Source organism: Myxine glutinosa, chromosome 10 (genome assembly GCF_964187855.1).
Source record: "Myxine glutinosa chromosome 10, kmMyxGlut1.1, whole genome shotgun sequence".
Lineage (NCBI taxonomy): Eukaryota > Metazoa > Chordata > Myxini > Myxiniformes > Myxinidae > Myxine > Myxine glutinosa.
The window spans coordinates 135990105-136002647 of record NC_136270.1 but is presented as its reverse complement, the minus strand read 5'-3'; the positions used below and the strand labels follow the sequence as shown (position 1 = coordinate 136002647).

The 12543-nt window shown below is 45.8% G+C and overlaps 1 protein-coding gene across 8 annotated transcripts in view; it reads left to right on the top strand.

The window, feature by feature from the left end:
* The window catches only part of RNF216 (ring finger protein 216), a 155612-nt gene that overhangs the window by 24131 nt on the left and 118938 nt on the right, over positions 1-12543 (top strand). For 6 of the 8 annotated variants that reach the window (XR_013624829.1, XM_078786163.1, XM_068098412.2 and 3 more), the window contains 3 exons: positions 4145-4258; positions 4375-5649; positions 7578-7654. Coding sequence is in view for 7 of the 8 variants with exons in the window: in XM_078786163.1 (XP_078642289.1) it covers positions 4145-4258; positions 4375-5649; positions 7578-7654 (1466 nt within the window). In the remaining variant the exon portion in view is untranslated. The remainder of the gene's footprint in view (positions 1-4144; positions 4259-4374; positions 5650-7577; positions 7655-12543) is intronic. The other 2 variants (XM_078786166.1, XM_078786165.1) reach the window with 2 other exon arrangements.

The window sequence follows — 12543 nt, the reverse complement described above, 5'->3', positions numbered from 1 at the left end:
GTGACCAAGTGATGTGGCTATCAAGGATATTTTTGATTTATTGATGAATCAATTAATCAATTAATCGATTAATTATTTAATTATTCGATTAATTACTAAAAACTTCTTTTTTTTTCAGTTACAGATTCTGATGAAATGGTGGTGGTTTATGTGTTCTGTGACCGAATTGATTAATAATTTAATTGTTTAATGATTATTATTGATTTATTTTCATTATTAATCATTTATTTATTTTCTTTCTCATTTGGCCAATATCTCAGGCACCTTTTGAGCTGGGAAGCTAATATTTGGACATGACAGTGACCAAGTGATGTGGCTATCAAGGATATTTTTGATTTATTAATTAATCATTTAATCGATTAATTATTTATTGATTAATCGATTAATTATTTATTGATTAATCAATTAATTATTAAAATTTTTATTAATGACATTTAATTAAATTTCAAAAACATACATCTTCGGATGAAGCGCTAGTGGTTTAGTTATGCTATTAGCCAATTGATTAAGAAAATATTTTGTGATAATCTTTTATTGATTTTAATGATACAATTAATCTATCAATTAGTGTACACCTCTCCCTCTCAATGCAGCCTCTATGAGCTGCACTGCGGTATTGCTGGGCGCCAGAGGCGCCCCGGCAATGCCGCGTTGTAGGATATTTAATTATTTGGCATGGGGGCGGTGTACTTTGAATGTATCTGTACTTGTTATTTTTATTATTATTATTATTATTATTATTATTATGATATGCCGTGCAGGCCGAACATGTCGTCAAAGCGGTCGAACCTGTCATGTGTTTTTACACACGGACAGCTGTACATTGCAGCGAGTAGAGTAGGAGACCCACTCGATCTGCGCATATTTGCCAACCAGATAACTCCAGATAAGGAGAGGAACTGCACATGCTCCAGGCCGACAAACCCGCAACGTTGTTTATCGTGAGATCTTATAAACTCGGCAACAGATCGAGAGTGAAACTTGGAGAGTTAATAGTTCCCAAGAAAATGTTGCTTTAAAATATAAATGTTGCAAAATGAGTTCCAACTCACTGGGTCCTCTCTCAAGGAGGTTCGTGGCAGGATTTTCACTCCGACCGCCGTAAAACCCCTCATTCCGTAACACACACAGTTGTGTGTGTCGGGATGGTGCTGAGGTCACTTTGATACTAACTGACCAACATACAGGATAAACCAGTCTCAATGCAATCTCTTCGTTTCCATAGTGACTAGCAGGTTAGAGACTTAGAGTACTTCAAAATAATTTAATACTGACAATATTTGTGAACTGGTATTTCCGGCCAGGTCATACTATCCTCTTCAACTCGAGTATCAAACAAGCGCAGCTACGCCGATGTTAGACTTTCGGTCTTGTTTTTAATCTATATTTGAACTGGATGTTATCTCTCCACTGTTGACGTAGCATAAACGGTATTTTTGAGATGGAGTTATCTTGGTGGATGCATAACAAGATTGGAGATGTTGGAGATGTGTTTTGAGCTGTGCTGCATTAATCAACTCCATTACTTTGCTGATGATGGGGAAAAGGTTGTATTATCTGTGCAGGCAGTCCCCAGGTTGTGAACGCCCGACTTACGAACGCCCGTACTTACGTACCGACCTCCGTAAAGCCTATTATTTAAAAAATAGAGTTACATACAATGGTTCGTACTAACGAACGGGTGGACTACTCTGCGCGACGCTCAAAACACTGTGCGTTTTCAGCGGTTCGTCGGCTCGAGGGAGAACAACGCCACGCCATCGTCGCCATTTTAAGTTGGATCGCGTAAACACTGTTGTGTGCGTTGTGTTTTGACTTAAAATTTTCGTGTGTTTACCCTCGTAATCATGGCTCCAAAGCGTAAATCTGATGCAAGTGATGGTGATGCATCGAAGAAAAGGAAAACGATCACGATTGAAACTAAAGTGGAAATAATAAAGCGATCGGAGAGAGGCGAGACACCAACAAACATTGGAAAAGCGTTAGGCTACAGTCGGTCAACGATCGGGACAATTATAAAAGGAGAAGGGGAGAGTAATGGAGCATGTAAAAGGCTCTGTCCCAATGAAAGCGACAATTATCACAAAGCAACGCAGTGGTTTAATTGTCGAAATGGAAAGGCTATTGGTAATTTGGTTAGAGGATCAAAATCAGCATAATATTCCTATTAGCCTTGGCTTAGTGCAAGAAAAGGCTCGAAGCCTTTTCAGTCATTTAAAAACTGCACGTGTAGCAAGTGAAGGTGCTTGTGATGAAGAATTTGTTGCGAGTAGGGGTTGGTTCAACCGTTTCAAAGGGAGGGTAAATTTACACTTAAATTGCAAGGTGAAGCAGCGAGTGCCAATGTCAGTGCTGCGAGAGCGTTTCCTGAAATGTTGAAAACAATTATTGAGGAGGGAGGTGATGTGCCTGAAGAAATATTTAATGTAGACGAGACTGGCTTATTTTGGAAAAAAAATGCCTGAAAAGACATACATTTCAAAAGAGGAAAAAACTGCTCCAGGGCATAAGGCATCCAAGGATAGGCTAACGTTATTGCTTGGTGGTCATGCATTCGGGGATTGCAAGCTTAAGCCTATGCTTGTGTATCGCTCCCTAAATCCGAGGGCACTTAGCCGAATCATCACGGCATCTCTTCCCGTTATTTGGAAGGCAAACACAAAGGCTTGGGTAACAACAGCTCTCTTCGAAGATTGGTTCCTGAACTATTTTGTTCCTGCTGCTGAATGTTATTGCTTGGCCAAGAAGATTCCTTTCAAAATTCTACTTGTGCTTGACAACGTCCCCGGACATCCAAGCACTTTAGATGACCTTCACCTCAATGTAAAGGTCGTCTTTTTACCACCCAATACCACATCACTACTTCAGCCAATGGATCAGGGGGTTGTAGCCTCCTTTAAGGCTTACTATTTACGCCGGACCTTCACACAAGCAGTCAGGGCTATTCAAGATGATGCAATGACCTTAAAGGAGTTCTGGAGGAATTACAACGTCTACGATGGCATCAAAAACATTGCAGATTCTTGGGAGGAAGTGAAGAAAACCAACATGAAAGGAGTGTGGAACAAATTGTGCCCCCAATTCGCACATGGTTTTAAGGGGTTTACAGCTGAGGACATTGCCGAAGCCAGGCAAGCTGTGGTTGATATTGGTAATAATCAACTGCAGTTAGACATCAATGAAGATGATGTCTTAGACTTGCTTGAATCCCATGCCAAAGAACTGACCAATGAGGACCTTATGGAGCTGGAGCAGCAGATGATAGCTTTTGAGGAAGAAGGCCGGGACCTAGAAACCCCAGAACCCAAGAAGTTTTTGACAAAGGAGTTCGCTGAAGCCTTTCGTCTCATTGAAGCAGGGATGGCAAAGTTAGAGGAGCAAGATCCTAATGCAGAGAGGTTCACCAAAGTTTACCGGATAGTTACCGACGGCCTCAGCTGCTACAATGCCATTTATAATGAGAAAAAGAAAAGCTATGTTCAAGCCTCCCTTGATGTTTACTTTAAGAAATTGACTCCAGAAGTAAACCCACACTCTCCAGCAGCAGAATCAGACCTTGACTCTCCAGTAGCAGTCTCAATCCCAGACTCCAGCACCAGGTCCATCTTCTCCAGCACCAGGTCCATCCTCTCCAGCACCAGGTCCATTCTCTCCAGCACCAGCACCAGGTCCATCCTCTCCAACACCAGGTCCATAATATCGGAGAGATATATCAAGGTATGATCGTTTCAAGGTATACAAGACATCTATTGGAACGAGAGTAAGTGTCAACCTTTAATCATTATCTTTTATTTTCTATCTAAACAGTTTAAGAAATGTTTCTTTAATGTTTTTTATACCTATAGATGTTTTCGGTAAAATATATACGACATACTAAGACAAACATTTGACTAATTGACGCTAGATGTGAACCGTACGTAACTGTTCCGACTTATATACAAATTCGACTTACAGACAGACTTAAAAACGGAACTCGTTCGTAACGGGGACTGCCTGTAGTTATAAAATGTCACTTATTTGACAATCTTTTGCCAATCTCAATGCAGTGCATTCTATTTCGCGAAACAAAATTGGAGAATAATTGTTTTGGTATCATGAGTTAATATATTTATCGCCATCCATTTATCGTAATTGCTATATGCAGCCTCTTGTAGATCTAACGTGGGATGAACTGGGAGTGTCGTTCAACAACTTGCCTCATTCGCGGAGACAACATCGCATGAATGCTCATCTGCTTGGGACATCGAACAATGCTGAGGTCTTTCCCTTGTTTGCACAAAGCAGGACTTTGGTTTAATATTACATTCTGGAAAATGCATTTTATTCCCTCCCCTTTCCCCACTTAATAGTTGAGAAGAAAATGCTCTCTTCCAGGTGTCTCATTTGAAAAGCAAACAGCCATCATTGGTGGTTTTGGAAGACATGTGGAAGCCAGACGTTGCCAAGTGGCAAAGCTGTATGACGGGGCAGGGACAAGCTGAAAAGTGTGCCTGGAAGAAAGAGCAGGACATCATTACAAAGCAGGTACAGGATAAAAGACACGGCCATGCAAAAGAGCAGAAAACATCAGGAGTACACGGCCCCACAGCACAGCTGGAGCCAGTGGTGGCTGGATGCAGTACAGCGGGACAGTCGGAGCCAGCAAAGGCTTGGCGTGGCCCAGAAAAACTGTCGGAAGGGTGGGTGGTTGGGCATAATACCACAGCAAGGCAGATGGGGGTGGCAGCTGGGTGTGGCCCCATGGACCGGCTGGATCCAGCAGCAGCTGGAGATATTGCAGTAATTCGACTCGCGGTAGAGGCTGGGCGTGGCGCCCCGGCAAGGCCTAAGCGAGCAGCGGCTGTGAGCGGCTCTGCAGCAAGGCCTAAGCCAGCAACGGCTGTGAGCGGCTCTGCAGCAAGGCCTAAGCCAGCAGCGGCTGTGAGAGGCTCTGCAGCAAGGCCGAAGCCAGCAGTGGCTGTGAGAGGCGAGGCGGAAAAGCCTGAGCCGACAGCAGTGGCTGGGCGCGGCCCCACATCAAAGCCTCAGCCGGCGGTGGTTGGGTCCGTGGCAATGCCTGAGTCAGCAACTGTGGCTGGACGTGGCCCAGGGGCAAAGACTGAGCTGGCAGCGGTGGCTGGGCGTGGCCCAGGGGCAAAGACTGAGCCGGCAGTGGTGGCTGGGTGTGGCCCAGGGGCAAAGACTGAGCCGGCAGTGGTGGCTGGGCGTGGCCCAGGGGCAAAGACTGAGCCGGCAGTGGTGGCTGGGTGTGGCCCAGGGGCAAAGACTGAGCCGGCAGTGGTGGCTGGGTGTGGCCCAGGGGCAAAGACTGAGCCGGCAGCGGTGGCTGGGCGCGGCCCAGGGGCAAAGGCTGACCCGGCAGCGGAGGCTGTGCGCGGCCCAGGGGCAAAGGCTGACCCGGCAGCGGTGGCTGTGCGCGGCCCAGGGGCAAAGGCTGAGCCGGCAGCGGTGGCTGGGGTCGGTCCTGCGGCAGACCCTGAGGCGATGGCTCGACACATCCCTGCAGCAAATTCTGAGCCTGCTTCGGTGGCTGGGTGGTACCCCACAGGAGCTCCTGAGCTGGCGGAAGTTGGGGGTGGTCCTGCAGGATTGCCTGTCCTGTGGGTGAATGAAGAAACTGAGTACATTGAAATCATCCTCCAAGAAGTGGTGAGACTTCATATTGTTGGAGATTTCTCCCCTTTTATTTTGGCTGCATGCTCTCGACTTTAATGACTCACTGTTACTTTTAGATGTGCAAGATAATCTTGTTCTGTGATATTTCTTTGCCATGTCCTTTCAATCGAGCTGCTTTCATTTTTGCGGTTGGTTTTACTGGATTTTTTTTTTTTTTGCTGTTACCCTGAATAATTATTTATCATATCATCTGTGTGTACAGTGCCTTCAGAAAGTATTCATACCCCTTGACTTTTTCACATTTTGTTACATTGCAGCCTGAATTTAAAATGGATGAAATTATTTTTTTTTGTCACTGATCAACAAAAAATACCCAATAATGACAGTGAAAACGTTTTTAGAAGTTCGACAAATTTATTGAAAATGAAACACAGAAATATCTAATTTGCTAAGTATTCAGCCGATGAGTCAATACTTCTTCTTGGGTATGTCTTCTTGGGAAGTATACTTCTTGGGTATGCCTCGAGCCTTCTTGGGTATGTCTGTATCAGCTTTCCACATCTGGATTTGGGGAGTTTCTCCCATTCTTCTTTGCAGATTTGCTCAAGCTCTGTCATGTTGGATGGTGAGCGTCGGTGAACAGCAATCATCAAGTTTTTCTCCAGATTATCAATGGGATTCAAGTCTGGGCTTTGGCTGGGCCACTCACAGACTTTCATGTTCTTGTTTGAGGCCAATCCAGTGTTTCCTTTGCTGTATGCTTGGGGTCATTATCCTGTTGGAATGTAAATCTTTGCTGCGGTCTGAGGTATTTTGCACTCTGAAACAGGTTCTCCTGAAAGATATGCCTGGATTTGGCTCTATTCATTGTTCCCTCTATCAGTACAAGTCTCCCAGTCCCTGCTGCTGAAAAGCATCTCCATAGCATGATGCTGCCACCACCATGCTTCACCATAGAGATGGTGTTAAATGGGTGATGGGCTGTGTTCTGTCTCCGTTAGACGTAGCACTTTGTATTCAGGCCAAATAGTTCAATTTTCATCTCGTCAGACCACAGAATATTTCCCTCATGCTCCGAGTTATTCACGTGCATTTTTGCAAACTCCAGGTGTGCTGTCGTGTGCCTTTTTCTCAGTGGTGGCTTCCGTCTGGCCACTCTCCCATAAAGGCTAGTTTTGTGAAGTGCTGCAGAGACCTGTCCTTCTGACACATTCTCCCATCTTGGCCAAGGAACTCTGTAGTTCTGTCAGAGTGGTCATTGGGTTCTTGGTCACCTCTCTGACCAAGGTCCTTCTTGCCCGGTTGCTCAGTTTAGTTGGACGTCCTGCTCTCGGAAGAGTCTGGGTAGTTCCATATTCTTTCTATTTCCTAATGATGGAACTCACTGTGCTCTTGGGAACTTTCAACACTAGAACTTGTTTTACCCTTTCCCAGATCTAGGTCTCCTCACAATGATATCTCGGAGTTCTACGAACAGTTCCTGGAACTTCATAGTAGAGATTCTTCTCTGACATGCACTGTCAACTGTGGGACCTTTTATGGAAAGGTGTGTTTCTTTCTAAATCATGTACAATTCATTGAATTGGCCTCAGGTGGACTCAAATCAAGTTGTAGCAACGTTTCAAGGATGATCAAAGAAAGTAGATGCATCTGAGCTCAGTTTGTAGTGTCATAACAAAGGGGTTGAATACTTATTCACTGAAGACATTTCAGCTTTTCATTTTTAATTTTGCTCTTATTTTTGCCATTTTTTTTTCAGTTGTCATTTTTCTTTGTCATGTCATCCTGCCTCTTTGCATCATACTTCACTCCCATAAGTTGGCATCTTTGCTTTCTACCTCATAACATTTTACAACTGATTGTTTGAACTCGTGGAAATCATATCATTTATTGTTTTTGCCACAAATTACTTTTGTGTGTATATAACCCTGGTCTGAACCTTCTCTTCTTTTGTTCTTCAGATGGATTTCTTTCCGAATGTTGAGAAAGCTTTTCTTGAAAATCTAATCAAAACCCATCATCTCCACGATTCCAACAAGTTAGTACAGTAGGTGTTAAAGCGCTTTGCCTATTGTTTTTTGGTGTCTTTTACTCATAATTTCTTTCTTTCCTATTTTTTATTTCTCTCTTGTTTTCTTTTTCTTTTTCTTTACTCTTTATTTTTCAATATATCTACGGAGATATAAACTCTTGGAAATTATTTTTAAAGCTCATTTGCCTTTGCCTGGATGGGTTTGAGGGTGGATGAATAGTAGCAGCTGAAACCCGAATCCTATCCAGGTTTCTCCTGATGTCTCCAATGCTGTATTTGGTCTTTTTTTTCCTTTTTTTTTGTATATACAAGATCGAGGCTCGTGAAAGAGCAAACATTAATCACACAGAAAGACAAACCGACACATAAAACATATAACATGGGGAGCAGTAGACAAGATGGGGAGAGAGGGGGAAGGACACAAACACAACATTTGAGAGCAGGGACCGAGAGACATCGAGAGATCTGTGGGAGGGAGAGGGCTTTGGGGGTGGGGGGGGAGGCATGGGAAGGGGGGTGGGAGAGGAAAAAAACATATGGACACTGCCAGGACTTCCAGGAAAGAAGTTGGAATTTCAAACAAGGTGGATCTGGGGTGAATTAGCGGGGGTAGGAAAGATCAAGGTTTTGGATGGGGGAAGATAAGAGATGGTGGTGAACAGCTGTTTTAAAGACCTGGAGGTAGGAGTGGGATTGAAGGGAGTGAGGGAGTTTGTTCCAGAGGCGGGAGAAAAGAGGAATGAAAGAGTGAAGGTGAGCAGAGAGCTGAGATTTCGGCAGTTTAACCATCAGAGGGTTGCTGGCAGATCTTGTGTGACCTGTAGGAATATTTGGGGGACAAAGCACAGAGAGCTGGGGGAGCAAGGCCGGAGAGGAGTCTGTAGAAGACAGAAAGACCACCGACCTGCCTGCGGTGAGTGAGTGAAAGGCCCTCGGAGATAGCTTCATCACGGGAAATTCCAATGATTCTGAAAGCTTTGGTTTCAACAACGTGAAGCCGAGCTAGGTGTGAGGCAGGAGCACCAGCCCATAGGGGAGAACAGTATTCCATTGAGCTGCGGATGAAAGCCTTGTATGTGGTGAGGAGCTCAGGTGTGCCAAGGAAGGACTTCGCACGACGGAGGATGCCCAGTCGGCGACTGGCTTTGGAGGCCAGCTTGGAAATGTGGTTTTCCCAAGAAAGATCATGGCAGATAGTGAGACCCAAAAGCTTGAGCTTGATCTCACTTTTGGAAGCTTGCTTCTTGAGCAAGAAGACAGAACGTCTTGGAGAGGATTGTTGAGAAAGTAGATGGGAGGGTTGTCCAGTCGATCTTTTCGGAGAGACATGGTAAGAGTGTGAGATTTGTCAGGATTGAAAGACATGTTCCACTTGTTTGACCAGTCTGTGATTTTGTCCAAGTCTTCAGAGAGTGAGGAGGGTGCAGACTGCCAATCTGAGGGAAGAGGAATGGAGCGGCAGAGAGTGGAGTCATCAGCAAAGAGATAGAGAGGATTTTCCAGAGTCGGAGAGATCATTGATAAAGACCAGAAAAAGCACAGGGCCACAGGGCACAGGGCCCAGTCTATTATTTGATTGAGTCATTTGCAACCAGCCCTCTGCCAAATTCACATTTAGATGCTGCCACTTATTCACCGAATGACTCGTGCATAAATCACTCATGGTTCACCAATGTGTGCTTTCCTTTTTATACAGAGTTGAGGCTCGTGGAAGAGCTGGAACATTTAACGGATCAAGATGCAACAGAACAAAAGGAATAGCAGAGAGAGGGGAGAAACACCAACAGCTGAATGGAAGGACATAGCAAAGGGAAACTTGGCCAAACAATGTGTGTGAGGAGGAATGGGGGGCAGGAAGATGCGTCTGTGGTGGACGTGATGGACACATAAATAAACTGGCTGGAGTGAAAAATGGGAAATTTGGAAGGAGGAGGAATTGGGGTGGGACAGGGGGTAACGAGGGTAGAAAATATTCTGGTTTCAGACCTGGTCACTCTACTCTGGACATGCTGCTTCTGCTTTCTCAACAATGGATGGAGGTCCTCAATGCCAAACAGGAAATTAGAGCTGTCTCCCTTGACAGATCACGTGCCTTCGATACGGTCTGGCACCCCGCTCTGCTCACCAAACTCTCCTCTGTTGGTATCCATGGAAATCTCCACGCATGGCTGGCGGACTTCCTCTCTAGTCGTAGTCAACGTGTGGCCCTGAATGGGTTTCTATCATCTCCTCTTCCTGTTCAGGCTAGAGTTCCCCAAGGCAGTGTTCTGGGCCCTGTGCTTTTTCTGGTCTTCATCAATGATCTCTCTGACTCTTGAAAATCCTCTCTATCTCTTTGCTGACGACTCTACTCTCTGTCGCTCCATTCTTCATCCCTCAGATCGGCAGTCTGCAGCCTCCTCACTCTCTGCAGACCTGGACAAAATCACAGACTGGGCAAACAAGTCGAACATGTCTTTCAATCCTGACAAATCTCGCACTCTTACGATGTCTCTCCGAAAAGACCGACTGGACAACCCTCCCATCCACTTTCTGAATAATCCTCTCCAAGAAGTTCTGTCACTCAAGCTTTTGGGTCTCACTATCTGCCATGATCTTTCCTGGGAAAACCACATTTCAAATCTGGCCTCCAAAGCCAGTCGCCGACTGGGCATCCTCCGTCGTGCGAAGTCCTTCCTTGGCACACCTGAGCTCCTCACCACATACAAGGCTTTCATCCGCAGCTCAATGGAATACTGCTCTCCCCTCTGGGCTGGTGCTCCTGCCTCACACCTAGCTCGTCTTCACGCTGTTGAAACCAAAGCATTCAGAGTCATTGGAATCTCCCGCGATAAAGCTAACTCCAAAGGCCTCTCACTCACTCACCGCAGGCAGGTTGGTGGTCTTTCCGTCTTCTACCGACTCCTCTCTGGCCTTGCCCCCCCAGCTCTCTCTGGGCTCTGTCCCGCAAATATTACTACAGGTCGCACAAGATCTGCCTGCCAACCCTCTTATGGTTAAACTGCCAAAATCAAGACTCTCTGCTCACCTTCACTCCTTCATTCCTCTTTTCTCCCGCCTCTGGAACAAACTCCCTCACTCTCTTCAATCCCACTCCATCCTCCAGGTCTTTAAAACAGCTGTTCACCACCATCTCTTATCTTCCCCCATCCAAAACCTTGATGTTTTCTATCCCCGCTAATTTCACCCCAATTCCACTTTTTTGAAATACCAACTTCTGTCCTGGAAGTCCTTGGTGTCCTTGTGTTTTATACTTCTCCCACCCCCCCCTTCCCACGCCTCCTCCCCCCAAGCCCTCTCCCTCCCACACATCTCCCTGCTCTTAAATGTTGTGTGCTCTCAAGTGTTTGTGTGCTTCCCCTTGTCTTTTCTTCCGCTCCCTCTTTTTATATATTTTGTTTGTCTGGTTGATTTATTTGTGAAGTAAATGTCAGCTCTTTCACGAGCGTCGATTGAGCATACAAGAAAAAAAAAAAAAAAAAAGCCCAGAGAGGAGAGCAGTTCTCCATCAACTGTGGATGACGGCCTTGTAGGAGGCAGCCCAGAGAGGAGAGCAGTACTCCATCAAGCTGTGGATGACGGCCTTGTATGAGCCATCCCAGAGGGGAGAGCAGCACTCCATGAAGCTGTGGATGACGGCCTTGTATGAGCCATCCCAGAGGGGAGAGCAGCACTCCGTAAAGCTGTGGATGACGGCCTTGTATGAGCCATCCCAGAGGGGAGAGCAGCACTCCATGAAGCTGTGGATGACAGCCTTGTAGGAGCCAGCTCACAGAGGAGAGCAGTACTCTGTAAAGCTGTGGATGACGGCCTTGTAGGAGCCATCCCAGAGGGGAGAGCAGTACTCCATCAAGCTGTGGATGACGGCCTTGTAGGAGCCATCCCAGAGGGGAGAGCAGTACTCCATAAAGCTGTGGATGACGGCCTTGTAGGAGCCATCCCAGAGGGGAGAGCAGTACGCCATCAAGCTGTGGATGATGGCCTTGTCGGAGCCAGCTCAGAGAGGAGAGCAGTACTCCATCAACCTGTGGATGACGGCCTTGTAGGAGCCATCCCAGAGGGGAGAGCAGTACTCCATCAAGCTGTGGATTGGCCTTGTAGGTGGATAGGACTTCAGGTGTGCCAAGGAAGGACTTTTTACGACAGAGGATTCCTAGCCAGGTTGCGTCTGGCTTTCTTTGGAGGACAACTTTTAAATGTTGTTTTTCCAAAGAAAGATCATGGCTGATAGTGAGACCCAGGAGTTTGAATGCAGAACCTCTTGAAGAGTATTGTTATGAATGGGAAGAGGTTACAGCCTGCCTATCTGAAGGATGAGGGATGTCATGGCAGAGGGTGAAGTCATCAGAAAATAGAAAGAGGATTTCCAGTGTCATGGAGATCATTGATGAAGATCAGGAATAGGGCTTGGCTCAGAGCACTCACTGCCTTGGGGCACTCCAGCCTTGAGAGGGAGAAGAGATGAAAGGATTCCGTTGAGAGCCACACATTGACTACGAGAGTTGAGGCAGTCAGTAAGACATGTGTGGAGATGGGCTTCTCTGCCATAGACAGAGAGTTTGGAGAGGGATGAAGGAATGGAGGTGAGTATTCCATCACTCGATTTAACCTTGTTTGCTGGCATCAAGTTGAAAAATAATGTGGAACAGGAGCACATGGGTGTATAAAAGCACTTAATAACCTCCATACCATATGTGGAGGTGCATTGGGTCATTCACAAAACACGGAACCAAACCACAAACTTGGACCAGGAATTTACATTGCAGTCCGCACACGATTAAAGCGTGCTTCCCAAGGCATGTCTTGATCCCGAAAATAGTTTCCGTTTTAACTGCTCAGAGTTTAAGCTTGAGAGAAGATACGGTATTCTGTATTATCTTATGAAGATGGATGTT